Here is a 20,304-nt window from a genome sequence, read left to right on the forward strand (position 1 = left end):
CTTTTTTCTTTCTTTTCCTTTTTTTTTTTTTTCTGTTTTTTGTTTTTTTTTTTCTTTTTGATGTGTCTCTGGAGCTGCAGGGACAGGTGTCCAGCTGGCCCCACGGGGGGGGGCATTAAAGAAGCCGGCGAAGGGGCACCATGCCACGCTGTCGGTGGTCAGCGGTACCCCAGGGCCTCCCCCTTTCAGCGCCTGGCCAACGTGCTCCCAGCAGAGACACCCCATGGCACCAGCAGCATGGGGAGACACAGGCCAAGTGGTGGTCACATCTTCCTGCCATGGCCAGAGCAACCCCTAGACCTGCATCCAATGTATTTTGCAAAGCAGATTTCTCCCTTGAGTTAATGACTTTGGAATACAATAGCTCAGCAACCATGGTATTGAACGTTTTGGTTTTTAATCTTTTTTAAGATTTTAATTAAAAAAAAAAAAAAAAAAAGATTGTCCTGGTTTGAGTGACACAGGACTGATTTCTTATGCTTGGGAAAACTGCACTTCCAGAAGACTCTAGTGTGTGAATTCGGGAAAATAGTTACTTTATAGCCAGCTAAGGTATCTGTTTTTCAAGGTCTGAGTGTTTTCGAGCTCTCCAGGTGCAGGGATGAGGAGCAGCGAGACCCGGGCATTTGGCTCAAGCTGGCCAACAGGATTATTTCATACCATGAACATCACATTGACTATAAATTAGAAAGTTTGCCACAAAGTTCTCTCTCTCCTTTGATGGCTGTGACCCTGAGAACTTTTTGCCCCAGTGCTGGACCCCTGAGCCCTTCCCTTCCTTCTGAAGCTGTGGCACTTGTAGTGTCCCATATTTGCTGTCCACTTCTGGGAGTGCACAGCTTCTTATGGATAGAATGGGCTGAGTATAATCCTTGTATATTTTATATTGGTATTGGGATCAATTTTGGATCAATATTGGTTCTTTGGTGTTATTAATGTTAATTATCTAGTTTTATTCTATTCAATCTGTTTATATTTCAACCCCTGGGTTTCCTTGCTTTTTCCCTGATTTCCCTTCCCGAGTGGGGAGTGGTCATCATGCGATAGAATAATTGTCAAAACAACAATAAACTGTTGAGGGTTTTCTCAAACCATAACAAAGATAATCTGAGGCCTCGGGACGAAGGCAGCCACAGCCCAGGAGCCAGGCGAGGAGGGCAGCCGAGCGGCACGCTGTGGGCAGCGCCCGAGGCTGTGCCGGGATGTGGGCTGGGATGCGGGCCGGGATGCGGGACGCGATGCGGACCGGGATGCGGGCCAGGCAGTGCCAGGCGGTGGGCGGGGCTGCGCCAGGCGGTGGGCGGGGCTACCCAAGGCTCTAGACGGGGCTACGACAGGCGGTGGGTGGGGCTTGCTACCCGCGGGTTGCTGGCGGCACCGGCGGCCGAGAGGGGGCGCAGCTGCGCCGTCCGCCGCTCGCGGGGCCGGTTCCCTCCTCCGCCTCTGCCGGGAGCGCGAACCGCGCCGCGGCCGCCATGGAGGTCAGCGCGGACTCGGGTCAGTGTGCTGCCCCCCCCCGCCGCCCCTCTCCTTGGGACCCACCGGGAGCCACGGGCGGGGGGAGAAGAGGAGGGGAAGGGGGGAGAGGAGAGACGAGGGGAGGGGAGGGCGGTACAGCTTCTTGCGGCGCCGGCGGGCCGGTGCGTGTGCGCGGCGGGGGCGGGCGGACGGCGGGGACGATGGCTCAGCTCTTTCTAAATATAAAACGGTGCTGACGGGAGGGCGGGCGCTGCTGGGCCCCACCGTCCCTCGCGGTGGTTGGCGTTGGGGAGAGCAGCGGCGGCGGCGGCGGAGGAGGAGGAGGAGGAGGAGGAGGTAGCAAAGGAGGAGGAGGAGGAGAAGGAGGAGGAGGTGGTAGAGAAGGAGGAGGAGGAGGAGGAGGAGGGAGGCAGCAGCCGGCTCGGTGCCTGTGCCGAGCCGCCGGCGGAGGAGAGGGGCGGGAGGCGGGGAGCGGTCGGGGCTGCGGCGCCTCTCTCACTGCCTCCCCTCCCTCCCCAGCTGGCAACATGGCTGCGGCCGCCGCGGCTGCCCAGGACGAGCTCAGTAAGTGGCCTCGGCGCCGACGGATCCCGATCGGGGGGCGGGCGGGGGCCGAGAGGGCAGTGGGGCCAGGTCGGGGGCTCTCTTCAGCGGCGCCTCCCCCACCTTTCCCTTTCCGCTGCTACGGGGCCCAGCTGCCGGGCGGTGAGAGCGGCGGGGCCGGGCCGGGCCCTGGGTAGCCATGTCGGGAAGCGGAAACGGGAGGCTGCGGCGGGGGGCGGCCTCCTTCAGTCCCCGTCCCCGCCGCGGGGCCTGCGGTCTCTCCCACTGCTGGCCGGTCGCCTGCCTGACCTTGCGGGGCCGCCCCCGCCTGTTCGGCGGCTCGTCGCCGGCAAGGAGCCCGGGGGGGCGGGGAGTGTGGGAGAGTGTGTGTGGGGGGGGGCGGCTGCCGGGGCAGGGGTGGCATCGGCAGCCCGCTGCCCCCCCCGCCCTTCCCCCCTCTCCGCCCCAACCCCGCGGCCTGGCGATTAAAAAGCCCGTCCGCGGCTTTTTAACTACGGAACCACCGCAAAATGAAGGCCGCGAAGCTCCGAGGTGGTGGTGTGGGCGCGGTGCGGTGGTGTGCGAGCACGTCCCCCGCAGCCGACGTCGCGGGCGAGCGCCTCTGCCGCCCCCTCTTCTGATCACCTCCGAATCCCCCTCGGCAGCCTGGTATCGGCAAACGGTGGGCTCCTCTGCGGAGAAGCCTCCGAAACTTTAAAGAACAGGGTTTTTTTTTTGTCCCTCCCTGCTTTTTCCTGCCTTGCGTTAGAGGTAGTTCTTAGACAACCGTGAGGAGTTAATGGCAAGGTAACGTATGACTCAGCCAAGCGAGAAGGCCTTTGGTTGCCCTGACATAGTACTTGGCAACCACCCGAGAGGAAGGGCAGGAGAAATACTTCGAGCATATTTGCACTGTTGGCTTTCGGTTCTAAGGCATTTCTGTGTGATGTGTCACCTGGTGGGTTTTTTTTTGGTGGTTTTTATTTTGGTTGTTCTTGGTGTGCTGCTGTGCAGATAGCATCCTTGTTAGGCTCTTTGTTAGAGCTTACTGGAACTAGCCTGAGTGGAATAAGGCATACGATAATGGTGGGGATGTCCTTTACGTAGCCAAAGAGCCAGGATCTCACAGCGGAGAGAGAAGGATCTTTCAGTTACACCGATCCTTGAATCGGAGGGCACAAATGCCAAGCTATTTATTCCATTGACAACTGGGATAAATTGTAATCATGACTGTGACAGACATCACTGCTGCTGTCATCCAGGAGGCTCTTCTGTCAGTTTTACAATGCTAACGTGACTCCCTGTGGTGAAACTGGTCAGTGTGAGATCTCTTGCTTATAGCTCCTGGGCTTTTATCTGTATGTAATCTACCTCTCCAGCTTCCAAATCTGATCCTGCAAAAAATTAGTCCTCAGCCATGTGCCAGTTGCTACTTGGCCCTTTGTGTTAAGCTGCACTGAAAGGACAAATGTCCTTAGATTGATATTAATGTTCATAATTATATTATGTCATTTAGATTGTTTGACCACTGCATCCTTCAGAATTTAAGGATTTTTTTTACTGGTTTGCTTAGAAATCTCTTTTGGGGGGGGAGGAAAGAGAGTGGATTTTTTTGTTTTGTTTGTTTTTTTCCCCTAGTACCTCATCTGACACTGAATAGAAAGTACTGTAGTGTTAAATACCAATTAAAGCTAATGGAAAAAGAGTAATTTTGTGTAGTGAAAGAGAGGGAAACTGAACAGCCTCCATGTGGACCTACTGCCTCTTGATACATGTAAATAGCTAAATTTCAGCATATTTGGAAAGAAATCTGTTGCTTTTTTGGATGGTGAGTAGTTCCAAAATAACAGGAATAATTAGTAGTACTTTTAGATTAGAAAACCAGTTTTCCTTGCTTTATATACACATGGCTATAGGAAGCTTTGATCTATGGCTCCAGTCAAACACACAAACTCTGTTTGCTTAAACTCTCTGTAAGGGTGCTTGCTGTTTTAGAGGTCAAATTGTTTAAAGGCAGCGTAAGAATGGACATATGGCAGTTTAAAAATGAATGCAAAATCAGAAAATTGGCCTTGAAGCCATTAAGAGTTCAGATGCAAGAGGAAGTTAATCTTGAGTAAGAATAGTCAGCCACTTGAATGGAGAGCCTAAGCCTGTAATATGGCAGATATTTGGCTTTCAGTATGCTATTCAAGCTTTTCTATAAGCTTTTCTATAAAAAGGAAGAAAAGGATGAAAAAAAGATAATATATCCCCCCTCCCCCATGCCTTCACAGACTTTTCCAGTCAGATCTTGTAAAATAACCTGGTGACTGGCCTACTTTTACAAATGCCCCCTTAAGTGATTTGGCCGTAGGCACGCGATGGGTTACTGGTAGAGCCAGGAATAGCATCAGCAAATCCTGACTCACTGTTTGCTACTGTAATCATACTAGATATATTTTCTCGCACAGTCTAATACCGTTTGAACAAGAATTTGACTCCTATTTTAGTAGTGGCACAATAGACAAGAACTTTGTTCTTTCTTCTGCATGTAGAGTAGTGCAGAAACAGTTGCTTAGCTCAGGAGGGACTGAAGGGTGTGTTTGAGCTTTTGCTTTAGCAAGGACCTGTCCCTAAAATTACCCCTGCTGTCCAGGCAGTGAAGTTGAAATGGTCCTGTGTCTTTATTTGGTATAGGACCTTTTGGAGAAAATGTGGGGGATGGTAATGCAATGTAATGGTTCTACAGAGTTCAGGTAATGGAGGAGGGGATTTTTTTGTTTTGTTTGATTTACTGAAACAGAGTTCTAGAAATGTGGCAGTCTGAGTAATCTGTCAAACAGACACTTTTCAGGAAAGTGAAGGTATATTCTGGCCTTTTGCACAGGATTTTGCTGTCTCACTCGCTGCTCTGTTTTGTGGAGGACTCAGACTCTCTTTTCAGTTCCTAGGATGCTTTTGTGATGATTAGTTAAATTATGAAGTACAGTTAGCTTGACATGTCCTAGCCCCAGTAGTTTCCTGAGTCAGTTTTCATAAAAAGGTGTGTGTTTTACTTGATACTCAACTACACAAATATACGTTGCTGAGGGGTCTGTGCTGAATAGCTGACGTGCTGTGCATAATATCTATGAATGCGAGAGGGAGCTAATTCTTTATCTTGTGTAAGGACAAGGAGGAGAACCTGGCCACATGAAATGGAACTGCACTTAGCTGAACAGAGAGGAGGTTTCTTTGATAAGAAGATGGATGAAGAGTGAACTGGCTACCTCATCAGAATTCACTTCTGTGATTTTAATTGGAGGGAGGAAAAAAAAAGGAAGGGAAACACCCTTGTTAAGGGATGGAAAACATTAAGATGTTTATTTGTTTACTTTATCCTTTCTGTTTCTTTCCCTCAGCTGTTCCCTTTGGCAGACTACCCTATAGCAGAATGGGAAGAAGGGGTGTGTTGTTTCAGTGGCAGGCTGGGGTTTTGCTGGGCGACTGTAAGATCAGTTCTGAATTAACAAGTCTTAGAAATAACTCTGACCCTTTCATGGCCAATGTTGCAGGATTTGGAAGTTTATAAAGCATAGATTAGGCTCTTTCTGTTAATGTGACTTTCTTGTAAAATTTGTATAGGTTATCTGTGTCTTGGAATCTATTCCTTTCCTTTTTTGCATGAGGTGTGGTCGTAAGTGCTGAAACCTATATTCCTCCTTGCAGTCTTAAATGGAGACTGGAAAGAACCAGAAGTGAAACATGCATTTTCTCACACGTAGGTAACAGCATTGCCATGGTAACTTAGGGATTTCAAATTCCAAGTACACCATGTCTGTTGACACAAATTGGACACTGCCTCTGGAAACAAGGATACGAAGATATATCTTGTTTTCCTGATGCTTTGGTTCTTCTACATACAGTGAGAGAGAACATCTCTTCATATTCAATGCCTGTTGTTAAATTCTCCATTTTTACATTCATCCTCTTGTAAACACTTCTTTTTTTCCCCAAGAAAACATCACAAAAAATGAACTATTCTGTGAAATGCTACACAGCAGCATGGACAGTAGTTGTGATTCTGCCAAAATATGTGAATATTTGTTACAAATTTTACATGGACTTAATTATATGTATTTTGAAAATAAAACTACCAAGTTTAATTTTTCTACTCATGCAGTTCATTATTGGTTGTAGTTTTGGTTGTTTGTTTTTTTTTTTTTAATCCGTAGTAAAATTTGACTGTCATAGCTGTGGGACACACGTGATATTTCTAAGACCGAAGATATTTCTATTAAACCAGGGATGATTTCTCAGGTGCTTCTAATGTAGTCTGACAGGGACTACGGTGTGCACATAGCTCATAAGCAGATTCTGGGTGATGTAGCAATTGTCTGCCTTTCAAGAAGTTGCTTCCAGCTTTCATGTTTGTAAAGGCAAACTTGCAAGAGTATCCCAAAAATAATTAATTCAGTGATGCGCTGAAGTGTAATAGTGATATCTTACTTGGGTTATTCCTTCCAACACTCCCTGGCAGAGCAAGGGATTCTCCACAGTGAAGCAAAATCTAGAAGGCTCACAGTGATCTCGCTGTGCCCTGTGCTTTTCCATTGCTCCTGACGTGCAAGTTTGTTCTTGGAGGAGTTTATATAGAGCCCTGCAGGATTGGGCCCAAAGTTTTCCAGTTGAGTTTCCAGGGAAGTCTCCTTCCTTTCATCCTTTGGCCCTTTCCCTTTGGCTTTCTCACCAGCATAAGTAAAATAATGGCAATCTTTATTTTCTTCTTTTTTTTTTTTTTTAATTCTCTCTACTGCATTAAAGTTGGTTCTTAGCCTCTGACAGCATGTTCTTCCCCAAGCCCCATGTTCACCAGAGTTGAACTGCAATAGATAGACTATGGAAAGCAATTTTATAAACATATAATATTACCTATTACAGAAGGTGCTATGGGTGGGAACCAACACCAAAGAAATTTTACAGTCCTAAATTTGAGATGAAGGTTTAATGTGAGATTGAGGAAGGAGAAGCCTTTGTAAAATCTCAGGTCTCTTAAGTATTGGCTTTTTAGAAGGGGATAAAGCTATACTTTAGTAAGTGTCATCCCGCCGTTACTTCTTTCTTCCAGTGCTTCTGGAAACTTAAAAAAGTATCTTTAACTGTATTATTCAACTTTGGAAAGGAAAAGTTATAGAAAATATGTTATTGCATGGACTGTATTTTAAGTTTAGTGGTGGCTAGCAAAGGTAAAGAGTGAGATGCATAAAGTTTTCTGATTAAAATTCAGTGTTCTAACTGTCAAGTTGGTGTAAGATTGCTGTAGTAGTTAATTTCAGTTGTTGAGGCTTATTCACAACAGTTTATGTCATCTTTTTTTTTTTCTATGGGATGTAAGAGAACAAGTTAGACCTCGTGCTTTACTTATTTTTATTATCATGTAATCTAGTGGTCCCCCCCTGAAAATACAGCCACGCAGTTTTACAGTCGGCAGTAGGGGCTGTAAAACTAGGTGGAGAAGGTTTTGGCTTCATTCTTAAAAATTTGTGTAGTGTACAATGCGGGAACGCGAGATGGGTTGGGAGCAGACCCTTTGTGTTGTTGGATGCCTGATGCACGGTGGTGTGCTCGCTGGCGCAGGCTGGACAGGGGGAGTGGGTGAAGGTTGTGAGAAGGTACGGCAGAGAGGGAAAGGAGCTTGCCCCATGCCAGTCTGCAACACACATGGAGGTAGGACACCGTATCTGAGTCCCAGATACTGCATCCCTGGCTCCTCTCTTGGACTGTTGTGTGTGGTGCTTTAAATCTCCAGGGCTTATGCCTTCCCATAATGAGCGCTGTCAGCTTGAGAGATTGTCTTAATTGTTAGTAGAATAAAAACTGGGTAGAAAATGGTTGATGTGCAATACTTGGGGAGGGTTTATAGCCCTTTGTTTTCCTGTCTTGCTGTTACCAGCAGCGCAGGAGGGTGGTCTGGCAAACTGACCAGTTTCTTCACTGCAGCCAGGTGACTAGTTTCAGTGAATTCAAGGAGGAGTCCTGTCATGCTTATGGTTGAGGGAAGGATACCTGATGATGGTATCAGGGCTTAACTGACGAGGCAGCAGAAGTATGAAGAGTAATAAACTTATCTTACAGGCAGCATAAACAAGGGGATAGCTTTTTTTTTTTTTTTCCCCTCCTGATCTCTGTTATTATGACAATTCTGGTCGCTGCTTGTAACAACAGAATAATGGAAGAAGCTGGAAATGGGGTAGGCAATTGCAATTCGGTGCATTGCTGCACTTCCCATGGGCACGTGCGTAGTGGCTTCTGTGCCTTTCAGGTGTGTGTAGTCCAGTGACTACAACAAATGGCTTTACAAATAACTTCTCTCATGTTTCCTTACACTTGAGTCTGATCTGTTGCCATGTGAAGGAGTACGTTGTTGGGGACAGCATCATTCCTCCTCTGCCAGTCTGCAGTGATCTCCGAGACTTCCAGGTCCAAGAGGAAAGATTTGATCATTTTATTCATTGTTTGAGCTATTTCAGCTGCTTGGTGTGGCTCAAGCAGTCCCCTAGTGTGCTGGCAGGGTCGTGAAACACTGGGGAGATCCTGGAGGGGGAGATCATGTGGCGGGGGGGGGGGGGGGGGGGGGAAGTATGATGTGAAAAGGAAGGTAAAGAGATAAAGAAATTGTTACATTGTTAGGATTAAAAAAAAGGGGGGGGGATATGAGATAAGTGTCATGAAACCATTGACTAGCTGACAGCATGATTGTTCCATGAAATCTGTCTGAAACGAGATTGACTTGCAACTTGGTTTGCATTGTAGGTGCTGCAGAGTTTCAGCTTGTAATTTCCCTGACAGTAAAATTTCATAGTCTTCTGTCTTTTCAGCTGCCTGTCATATTTGCTCAGCAGAAAATAAAATGTTGGAAGTGATACGTTTATGTTTAATCTGCAGCTGGCAGAGGAGGAATGATGCTGTGAGGACTCAGTGGAGGAATAGCACAGATTTAAAAAATAGGACAGTAAAGGCTTCTGTAGTTATATCACGATAGGTTAGGATCTGGATAGGTAGAGCTGTACTTCCATTTGAACATCCTTTTTGTTCAATTGAGTTCGAACCCTCCATCTTTACCTCTGCCCTGCACCAGTGCTCTTTTCATTTTTGCCTCTGTAGTCCTTCACAGCCATCTCACTGATCCTCCTCCTCTGCTGAAGGAGCGTTCTCCTTGGTGTCTCCCTCTAATCTCAGCTTGCAACAGGTCACTTTAGATTAGTCTTTAGGGGAATGATTTCCTCCTTGTAGCACATCTTAAGACCTGTAGTCCCTTCAAAAGCCATGGGTCTCCTTGCTGCCTGTGCATCTGGCCTACAGTGCTGCAGTATGGAGGGGAGATGCTCCTGATGCTGAGCACAAGGACTCTTCTCGGTCCAGCCATCAGGAATGCTGCTGTGTCTGGGAGGTTTTGCTTTGCCTCTGGTTTAGTTGTTGGGGCAACTGCATGCTGGCACTCATAAAAAGAATGGAAGAGTCCATATTTTAAAGACAGATGGTACTCAGCCCTTGTGCTTGAGCTGCTGACAGAAGATTTTGGTCTCATCTGTTTCCTTGAAATGATCTTCTGCTAGCTCACTGGGAAAACAAATGTTACTGCTTTCCTCCACACACACACCCCCTTCCCCCCCCCATTCTCTAGATCTTGTAGGAGTTGCAACTTCTACCCCTTTGCAGATGTTATTTTTTCATGTGTGTTCCTTCCTGGGTTTCGGTAGGAGACCTGCTGGCTAGGGTAAGGTGAATTTGTTACCACACTCCGGCAGCTTCATAGAGTGATAATAGGAGCTTTGTATTTTGAGTTACAGCAATGTGTCCTGCGTTTCACGCTTGCGATCTTATTCCTATTGGTGGTAATGCTGTCTCTTGGAAAAAAGAGCAACAAATTGTAAAAAATCAGTGACTGGTTCAGTCAACATTTGTACAGCTTTGTAAAGATTTTCTGGAAGACCTGAGTGGCCTGACAGAAAGTCCTGGGCAGAACAGGTTAGCCTGTGTCAAGATGTCCTATGACTACTCCCATGGGTATCAATTTTAAAGAACTTGGTTTTCATTTTGTAGGTTGTTTCTTGTGCTTTCAGGTGGGGGCAGCCTGTTTATTCGTACACCACTGCCGTGTGGTGTGGCTCGCCCCAAGCTTATAACTTGTGCTTTGCCTAGACTCTCTCCATTCTGTGATACTAACTGTAATTGGTCTTGGGTTCTGTTGTATGGGCTTGGTGGTTTTTGTTCTGTTGACACAACGTCTACAACAATGGGGTTCCTGTGCATGACCGGAGCTCTAGGTTTAACAAGAATAATAACAAGAATTGGCCAGATCTTTGTGACCTCTGATTAACTAGTGGAGATACGGAACATCATGGTCTGAATGCAGATCACAGCAAGTGTATTTTCATAAGTTAGCAGTCCCACAAGCTGCACACCGCCGCTGTCAAAGCAGAAAAGGCAGGGAATGACTTGGAGATCCCAACCTTCCATTTCACCTTTCGAGATGTTCTAGCTTCTGTTTGAAACACAGTGTGAAGCAAAGGAAATCTTAATTGCTCCTGGCTTTGATAGGAGTGGTCTCTACATTATAATTGTGGAGGCTGGTACTGGAAGCTATTAGGCTGGTTTCTGCCATCAACAGTTTGCTCAGTTAGTCTTAAGAGATGTGTCTGTGCTGAGTGCTGTTGAGATGGAAGTGCTTTAAGAATTATGTGCATCATTTCTTACAAGATCATTAGAAGATGTTCAGAGATAGTTGGTTTCTTGCTACAACGATTTTGAGTTTCAACCAGTTTCTCTCTTCTCCTCTTTTTAATTTTCCTTTTTTTTTTTTTTTTTTTTTTTAACTGCAGATCAACTTGAACGTGTGTTCTTGCGTCTTGGCCATGCAGAAACAGATGAGCAGTTACAGAACATTATTTCCAAATTCCTACCCCCTGTTCTCCTCAAGCTGTCCAGCACACAGGAAGGAGTTCGTAAAAAGGTAAGGGTGGAATTTACTGTAATGGTATGTTGTCCTGATCAGGGAGAAGGAAATGCCCCAATGTATCATAATTTACTATACTTGGATGTCCTCTGTGGATAAATTTACTCTGTGAGCCCTCTCTCAAACATGAGAATGGGTTTATTACGACTGTTAGGGCTTAAAGAAAAGAGTCTTTTGCAGATGTGTGGAGAGGCTGTGTTTGTTTCCAGTTGAGGCCAGCTAGCTATTGCTTAGTCTGAGACCAAGACTTACTGCCATAGAGGCCGTTGCCGTGGCTTCCAGGTTAGGGCTGTTGTGTATCCACCTGACACACGTGGAGCAAGCTTGCCTCTATGTGCGGAAGACCATGAAGTCATACTCGTTGATGTCATTCACCTGTCTGATAACAGGACTAGGAGCAAGGACCAAACAATTTTGAAGATGTGCACTTGAAGCTGTGAAGAAAGGCATCCAAGTAGATAGTGAAATTTCTTAGGGTGTTTTTATATGATATTTTTTCCATAAGCTGGAATGTGTTGTCTGTATTTTTTGAAGTGTTGTGAGATTCAGGAAAGGGGAGGGATTACTCTTTTGAAAATTAAATTTTAAGAGGCCTCTCAAAATTGCACAGCGTTCTCACGGTGTATTGTAGTTTTTGTGTTAGAATGAACAATGAAATAAAACTTGTTTCTTCTTCTGCCTTCTGTGTGTTTAAACTATAGATTTTTATTTATACAAGATGATGATAATATTATAAGCAATTACAGCACTTCCCTGCACTTCTTGGTATTTATCAAATTCATTGCAGTCAAGGAAACTACCCTGAACTCTGCTCTTGCTGTATCAGTGAAGGGATGTTGACACTATCAGTATTCTGTTTTCATAATAAATTCAAAATGTAACAAGAAGGGTCTGTATGTGTTGATTTTTTTTTTTTTTTTGTGGTGTTTTTTACATATATTTCAGTTTACATATTATTTCAAAATGATTTATCAGTGAGAGAGCATGTGGAGGGCAAGACTAATTTTTTTTATTCTAATGAACGTAAGTGAAGATTTACAGTGGAGTGCAGGTAAATCTGTTCAACGTGCAGATTGCCTTTTTCTGTTACTTACATCAGAACTCAGCTTTTCAGTCTTGTACTTGCTCTTATTTTGCCATTAATCTTCAGGCCACAGTTTGACAGGTGGGTTGAATTCAACTGCAGGATATTTTCTGCCAAATCAGTTACCCCTAGCAGCACCACACAAAGACCTAATCCAGGGTAAATGTATTCTGCTGGTTAAGATGTGCTCCAAGAAGTATTGATGAACTGGCAGCATTTGTGCCAGACTGGATCTGTGTCCCTTTACGCAGCCCGTGTGAAGCCAGGAAAAACATAAGAAGCAATCATCCTCACAAGCGCAGTCATTTGCCTGATTCGGGTCAGATGAGTACTGCTGGATGAGATCCTTAGTGCACTGGTTTGATATTAGTGATTAGAGAAGTTAATTCATCATACATACCCAAATCCAGCCATGTCTTTTTTTTACCAGCCACCATGGGTAATTTGAATGGGTTCCTCAAACTCTGTCATAGTTGTATGTTTCTGTTCCTTCACAAAAAAGTGTGTGCAGACAGGTTATTTCTTCTCTAAAATAATCGGAATTTGTGACTGCTGTTATAGTAAAGTTGCAGCAGCAAAATTTGGTAGCTGTCAGCATTACTTAGTTTATCTCTGGTCTCAATCACGTGCTTCTGGTCAGCTATGCAGTTTCTCTAGATTAGATCTGGACATTGTTTTGCTTGATGCCTAGTCATGGAATGGAGGCAAAGATGTTGTCTTAGCTCATGTGCAGCTCAGCAAGCATATGGTTCTGCAGTTTCCATGACAAACTTCAGTGACCGCAATTAAGCTGCTTTTTCACCATAGTATGACCAAGGTAATGAGCCATCGAAAGCACAGGACTGTGTGCCCACCCTGACTTTTTGACTTGAATTGCTTGAAGTCAACATGCATCTGAGACTGGCTCTGTCTGGTTTTACTGGGGCTGAGCTGACTCCATTTAATGTCACCTATATTTTTGCACCACCTTGCTTGAGAATCTGATTGGGTTTTTGAGCGAGATGCAGGTGTTCAGTGTCATTTCTTAGAACCCATTGTTCCAGAGTGGAGATTGTCTGTAGTTTTTCAAGTTCTTCCATTCAGTTATGGTATCTCTTCTAGTGGATTTGCAAATGACACTTTGCTGGTGCTGTGCTAAGAAACTGCTTCATGGATTTGTAGAATCATGGGATAATTCAGCTTGGAGGGGACCTCAGGTTGGTCTCCAGACCAGCCTCCTCCTCAAAACAGTCCATTACAAGTTCATACCAAGATGCAGAAGGTTTTATTGAGGTGGCTCTTGGAAACCCTCCGAGGATAGAGACGGCACGAACTCTCTGAGCCCCTGCTGCAGTACTTGAGAGTCCTCATCACGAGAAAGTACCACTCTGCACCTCTCTTTTTTCAGTGCCCTCTGGCCCCTGCTCAGCTTGCTGTCCACCAGAGCCCAGGGCCGTTCCTGCAGAGCTGCTGCCTGGCCCCATTGGCGTTGCTGCCAGGGCTCTGCCTGCCCAGGGCAGGGGTGCACATTGCTCCCGCCTGACGTTCACGGCGCTCCTCTTGGCTTCTCCTCTTGCCCGAAGGATTTCTGTTCTGTTTTGTTTCACTCCAAACATAGTTTTCATACACTTATTTGATGATGACTTTATTATGCGTGGGGTATTTTTCATGTTTTTTTTTTGTTCTGTGTCGTGAATTGGAGTTACTCTACAGCCACAAGATAGAGCAGCGCTGCAGCTTTCGATGCCAGGCTCAGTTTTGAGGGATAGTAACTAACTGTGTAGAAATAACTGGGCATCCTCAGTAATCATTTCTTCCTGACATTTCTGTTGATGGCGAGTATCGGTTGTGGCATGGTTTGGGACTTTTTATGTGTTTGTCTTAACACACATCAGAGTGGTTTCAAGATAATACAATAAATGATGGGTGCCGTTTTCTTAGAGATCAAATAATTGGGAAACTCAGGCCTGATTTGTTTATAATAGGACTGTTATAATAGGACTGAGGGTGATGTGTGGAGTCCAAACTAGTAAAATTAATGGTGGTTCTTTCAAATTTTTTTTTTTTCTTCCTGTCAGGTCATGGAGCTGCTGGTTCATCTGAATAAGCGCATCAAAAGTCGTCCAAAAATTCAGCTTCCAGTAGAGACATTGCTAGTTCAATATCAAGATCCTTCTGCGGTGTCTTTTGTCACTGTAAGTGTCTGTTCTTCCAAGAATAGTTGCTGATTTACTTGTAACAAGCAGAATATTCTTTAAAGCTCCTGTATTTAGCTCTGACAGTTTTCCTAGTGAGTATGTTACTGTCATGAGGCTGATGTTTTAAGAGATTTTTTTAAACTAAACTTTATAGTCTGGTGTGGCTGAAATTTAGTTTCATAAAGCAGCTGTACTATTGATTCTGTTCAGGTTACTGATAATTACTCTTGATATTTCATGAATGCATGAATTGACATCACTTGTATTGTAGAGGATCTATTCATTGTTAGAATCTCCATTTTGCAAAGAGTTACCAATCCTTATTCTGATACATGCAGGATCAGAGTCTTCCTTAAAACATCTGTATTTCTCTGAACACATGAGAACCTGTATTTTTGTGTGTTTTTAGGGTCAGGACCTTAGCTGAGCAAGAAAAGATTAAAACCCCCTAATTTTATAGATGGGAAAACTTTACTAGATGTTTTCATTCAATGTAGTTTAAAAAGTGAAAATGGTTTAAAAATATTTTTTTGAAACTATGTAGACAATTTTCACTTCAACTGGGGTAGATCTATTGCAAATCACCGTCATGAAAAAAGTGATAAAATCAGAGGGAAACTTTCTGTCCTTCTCATTTAACTATTGAGTCATATATAGCATAAATAGAAAACATAGCATCTTAGAAACTGCTGGAGAAATATTTATACTTTAAACAGCAGTAACACAGAAGTAATATTAGATTGTCTTTAAGGAAGTGGTATTATCTGAAATTCACCTTTTAGAGATGGCTGAGGACTTCTAGAGTGCGTGTGCTCTGTAAAGCAGTAAAAGAACCATCTTGTTTGAGGACAAACGACATAAACTGTGCTTTTGGCTGGACGTGTAAAAAAAACTGTTTTCATTCATCTGAGTGATGCATGCTGTTTTATGCAATGAGGCTTCATAAAATTTTAACAACTGCCAGCTACGAAGAAGTGTAATTTTTCCCACTTCAACGCTTCTTTCAACCGGGTCATTGAATACATAACTCTTATCTCTACAGTTCTTGGCTGGATTTGGATCAACAAGATAGCCATTAGATAGTCCAGTATTCAGTATTGCTCTGCTCTGCTCTCCTATCACTGGGCTCTGTTTGGATAGCATTTGCAGCTTTTGATTATTTAGAAACACATTTTCAAGAGAAACCTTGCCTATGTTGCTGACTTGGTATTTATTCAATATTGCTTTCCATTTTATTTCGGAAATAGGTAAGAGAGAGCATTACATTTGCTTTCCTTGAAGCTGTTGCTTAGGTAAAGCTGCTTTTGGTGAAACTGGCAGCAAATAAGATAAACAAGAGAGGATTTTCCTCTTTTTAAAGTGGGGGCTCAGCAAGACCTACTCAGAAAACGCTTGCTGAGCCTCCTCTTCAATACCCGTTTGTCCGATGCGCCTTAGAATTAAGGAACTGGTCTTCCAAAACATATGTTGTTTCCAGTTATGTAACACAACATTCAAGAAGAGTTTAAAGAACAGATATTTCTTTTTCACTGTTGCAATACTGTGTGTTTTTTCTACCTACCCCTTTAGAATTTTACCATAATTTATGTTAAGATGGGATACCCCCGTCTGCCTGTGGAAAAACAATGTGAATTGGCTCCAACTCTTCTCACTGCAATGGAAGGGAAACCTCAACCACAGCAAGACAGGTATAACTAGCCTATTCTTGGAGGCAATTCTGTTGGTATTGTTTTAGTAAAATAATTTGTATCACTTGATAAAAAATTTTTTTTCCTTGGTGATATCTTCATTGCTTAGGATGTTCTTGGCTTGGACCATTTGGATCAGCAATTCGGTAGTTCAGCTGATACAAAGAATTCGTATAGTCTAATGTTGTAATAACGTACAGAATCTGCAGCAGCAGACTCTCTGTAGGATGAGGCCTGTGTTATAATGGATATGCCTGTCCATATACCCCATCTATCTTCATCAAATTCTGGTTTACAGCTTAAGGCCAGACCTGCAGTAAATACCCTCTGTGCAACAGGAATAGCAGTAAATGTCTCAAATTGGCTACTCTAAATTGTGAGATAACCAAAATTCCTACTCATTGAAACACAAAGTAACAGTGAATAAAGACTGAAGCTGGGAACTGTTGTGTACTAAGAACTCCTAGAAAACTGTTAATTATGGACCTGCTTCTTATTTACATTGAGGTGGGTTTCCGCCATGCTGGCACTGGAAAATGTCGATAAAATTGTGTCTTCATTCACTCTACATTGCTGTGACAGTGTAAAGATATTTTTAAAATTACCTTACTGAAAGGTCTTGCAGTAAAATCTTGCTTCTGTTCATAAGATGAGTGTGAAAATACTTGATTGTCTTCTCTGGAACCGTGGTTTGCCCTGCCCAAAAAGCAAGTACGTGAGTGAAGAGAGCTTTGGGAAGTCTGGCTATACTCGTGTATAATCAATATATTTGTCTGTGTGCACTCTTTGGTGAAGCTGAATAGTGTTGATTAACTTCTGCTTTAGGCAGAATCAGATTTTAAACTTTGCATTTCTTATGGATGAGACAGTCCTAGCCTGTATTTTGTGGCATAATTACAAAATGTTCAAAGTCTGGACAAAGGCAGCGATGTTATCTCTCCATATGTGTGTGTGTACAGAGGTGTATATGTTCTATTTCAAGTGCAAAGCCTAATTTGTCTTCTGCCTTCCATTTTTAAGTACGTCAGGTGTCAAATAGATACCACTGGATTGTGAATCAGTTTAACTTATGTTAAGATTTTTTTTTGCTATTAAGGACCAGGTTTATTGTTAAAAGTTTCTCTCTTGAATATTAAGAATGAACAGGTGTGTATTTTTTAAATGGTTGCAGTAAACATAATTGTTTTTCAGCCTAATGCATCTTCTAATACCAACCCTTTTTCACATGAAATACCCTGCTGAACCACTGAAAACAGCAGCTTCTCCATTTAATCTTGCTGAAAAACCAAAGACTGTACAGCTGCTTTTGGACTTTATGTTGGATGTTCTTCTTATGCCTTATGGGTAAGTAAGAGTTAATACCAGTCTTCTCTAGTATTGGTGTGTTCTTTATGTGTGAAACATTGCAAACCGCACCCTTGGAAACTCATTTAAAATACGCTGTTATTTCCTAGCTGGAATGAAGCGAGTTACATATTTCAGTAAGATACAAAACAGGGTTCTAATCTTAAGAATGGGATCACCATCTTCCTTATTTAACAAAATGTCTTTTTTTCTGCTTAATTAGGTGTTATGCTATTCTGTCCTTGACCTCTTTTGGGATCAAAGTGAAGCTATGCGACATGTGAGCTATCTGTTAAATAACCAAACCTTTAAAATAGAAGCCAGATCAAAATGTGCGCTTATCTTCCCGCAGTTGAGTTTTAAGGCTTATTCCTCCAAGGTCATAAGCAAGCATAGTCTTTGAAAACTTGTGCTTTCCAGAATTGAACCTTTAGTAACAAGATTTCTCTTTCATCTGTTTTGTGGTGAAAAATGTTTTAACTGTAATGGTGTGTCTTGGTGTGAGCACTGTTTCTAGGAGCAAGAATGATTTACAGAGCAACTTGGAATTTACTGATCACCGCTTGTTAGGAATCTTCTAGTGTCTAAAATCAATACTTTCTCAAAATCTATTTTCCACTAACTTTTTTGGTGTCTTTGTATTGCTAGGGAAGCTTTTGCTTTGAAAGAAAACAAATAATTTTAACAGGATAATGCATTTCTTTTTTCTGACAGTTCATTGATTTCCACAGGATTTTTCTAAGCACCTCTTGATCACTCAAGTGGATTCACCTAAAGGAATGACTCTTAATGTAGTGAACGTGTGATGTTTCTTCCCATAGCTTTGCTGGAGGCTGTGTTCCCATCAGATGTTGTGGGGCCACTTCCTTACCGTTTGAGTGTGTAGTCTTGCACCTTATAGTTTAAAATGCCTATCCTGCTCCTGTATTCACAGCTCACGCTCTGCAGTTTGCCCAGAGTGATGGTCTTAGCTTCACCCCCGCACCGCTGTGGCTGTAGCTTCAGCAGATTAAGTCCTTGGGCTTTGCAACGAGACTTCACTTCCTTCTGCACCTTTGTTCTCTGGCCAAGCGTGACAGTTTTCAAATACTCAGAGACACCACGAGGGTCGGGCTGAAGGTTTCATTTTGTTTCCAGAAGGTGCTCAGAGAGTGTCTTCAGCTAGCCTGTGGCTCTGGGTGTCTTCTTAAAGTCTTGTTCCCCAGGGTGAGAGCATTTGCAGCTCTTTGCAGCTAATTTATGCCTGGTAGAACTTGCTCTGTCATTGCTCAGTTGTGAATTAACCTTGCCAGTCTGCATGCAGTAAAACAACCAGAAAGCCTAACTGTAGGGCTTAAACCTCATAATGAAGTTCAAGTGTTTAAAGTTTTAACTAGTGAGATTTGGGGTGAATGTTTATCCTTATTGTTGAGACTGTTTATTTCCTTTTGTTGCCTGGGTGCTGAATGCAGAACAGATTATGGCTGTCTGGAGCAAAATAATTCTTGTTGGTCTCTGCACTGCAATTCTGATGCCATCATGTGTTGAGCAGCTTCCAAGAATACACGGAGAGGTGGAGTGGCTTTTGTGAGAGTATGGACATGTGCGCAGGGCAGCTAGACTAGCCAGTCTCCAAAAAGACTTAAGATCTGTAAACTTTACCTTTATGGTCTTGTCCTGGTTTGAGCGACACAGGACTAATTTATCTTCCGATGCTTGGGAAAAACTGCACTTCCAGAAGACTCTAGTGTGTGAATTTGGGAATTCTTTATAGCCAGCTATGGTATCTGGGCTTCAAGGTCTGAGTGTTTTCGAGCTCGCCAGGTGCAGGGATGAGGAGGAGCGAGACCCGGACACTTGGCTCAAGCTGGCCAACAGGATTATTTCATACCATGAATGTCACATTGACTATAAATTAGAAAGTTTGCCACAAAGTTCTCTCTCTCCCTTGATGGTTGTGATCCTGAGAACTTCTTGCCCCAGTGCTGGACCCCTGAGCCCTTCCCTTCCTCCTGAAGCTGTGACACTCACAGTGTCCCACATTTGCTGTCCACTGTTGAGAGTGCACAGCTTCTATTGATAGAATGGGCTGAGTACAATCCTGGTGTATTTTATATTGGTATTGGGATCAATATTGGTTCTTTGGTGTTATTAATGTTAATTATCTAGTCTTATTCTATTCAATCTGTTTATATTTCAACCCCTGGGTTTCCTTGTTTTTTTCCCCATTCCTTTCCTGAGGTCATCGAGTGATAGCATAATTGTCTAAATGACAATAAATTGTTGTGAGTTCCTCAAACTGTAACAGGTTTTTGCTTTCCTTTGGCCCAGCACTAAAACTGCCATTTTCCAAGACAGTATTTTATTTTTTTATTTATTTATTATATCAAGGATTGTTTCCTGCCACTTTGTGTTGCATACACTTCATTATTTCCATTGTTAGGTTTACATTTTTCATAAAAATCATACATATCTTGTTAAAGCTTTTAGTACACGTTTCTCGAATGTAGTACTGTCTGAGCATTCATTCACTCGTTCTGCAAGAGAGATCGTTCTTTCTGGTTTTGTGTCCTGACATAACTTTTCAGACGTTCCAGTGGACCCTTCCCTTTCTAACTGAGCTCTGTTTTCAAACAGTTAGAGTGCGATTGTTATGGCTCTTGCAGAATATGCTGGGATAACTGGTAGCTGAGCCTCAACTGAGTGAAATTCTGTTCTGTGTCAGTCATGGGATTAATTAAAGAAGAATACATGAAGTTGGACAGGTTATGTTTGTTCCTCCGTTCCAGCCCCTAATTCAGCTGGCAGTATGGATTGGGTAAAGCCTCTAATGAAACTCCTTTCCCACCTGCTTAGGTTCGTATTGAATGAATCTCAGAGTCGACAAAACATGCCCTCAGCCCAGGGCTCTTCATCTAGTAGTGTGGGAGGTCCTGGAATCCCTCAGCCACCTCCAGGGATGAGCTTTTATGCAGCCAAAAGGGTCATTGGAGACAGCCCATGGACACCAGAGCTACTGGAACAGGTACTTGC

At 43.5% G+C, this 20,304-nt stretch overlaps 1 protein-coding gene across 1 annotated transcript in view; it reads left to right on the top strand.

Moving 5' to 3' along the window:
• Positions 1 to 1,466: 1,466 nt before the first annotated feature.
• The window catches only part of ECPAS (Ecm29 proteasome adaptor and scaffold), a 62,786-nt gene continuing 43,948 nt past the window's right edge, over positions 1,467 to 20,304 (top strand). The window contains exons 1-6 of the mRNA XM_082497235.1: positions 1,467 to 1,497; positions 10,866 to 10,996; positions 14,141 to 14,257; positions 15,830 to 15,948; positions 17,140 to 17,292; positions 20,128 to 20,296. Of these exons, the coding sequence (XP_082353361.1) occupies positions 1,476 to 1,497; positions 10,866 to 10,996; positions 14,141 to 14,257; positions 15,830 to 15,948; positions 17,140 to 17,292; positions 20,128 to 20,296 (711 nt within the window). The 5' untranslated portion in view covers positions 1,467 to 1,475. The remainder of the gene's footprint in view (positions 1,498 to 10,865; positions 10,997 to 14,140; positions 14,258 to 15,829; positions 15,949 to 17,139; positions 17,293 to 20,127; positions 20,297 to 20,304) is intronic.

Source organism: Vanellus vanellus (genome assembly GCF_965231255.1).
Source record: "Vanellus vanellus genome assembly, chromosome: Z".
NCBI lineage: Eukaryota > Metazoa > Chordata > Aves > Charadriiformes > Charadriidae > Vanellus > Vanellus vanellus.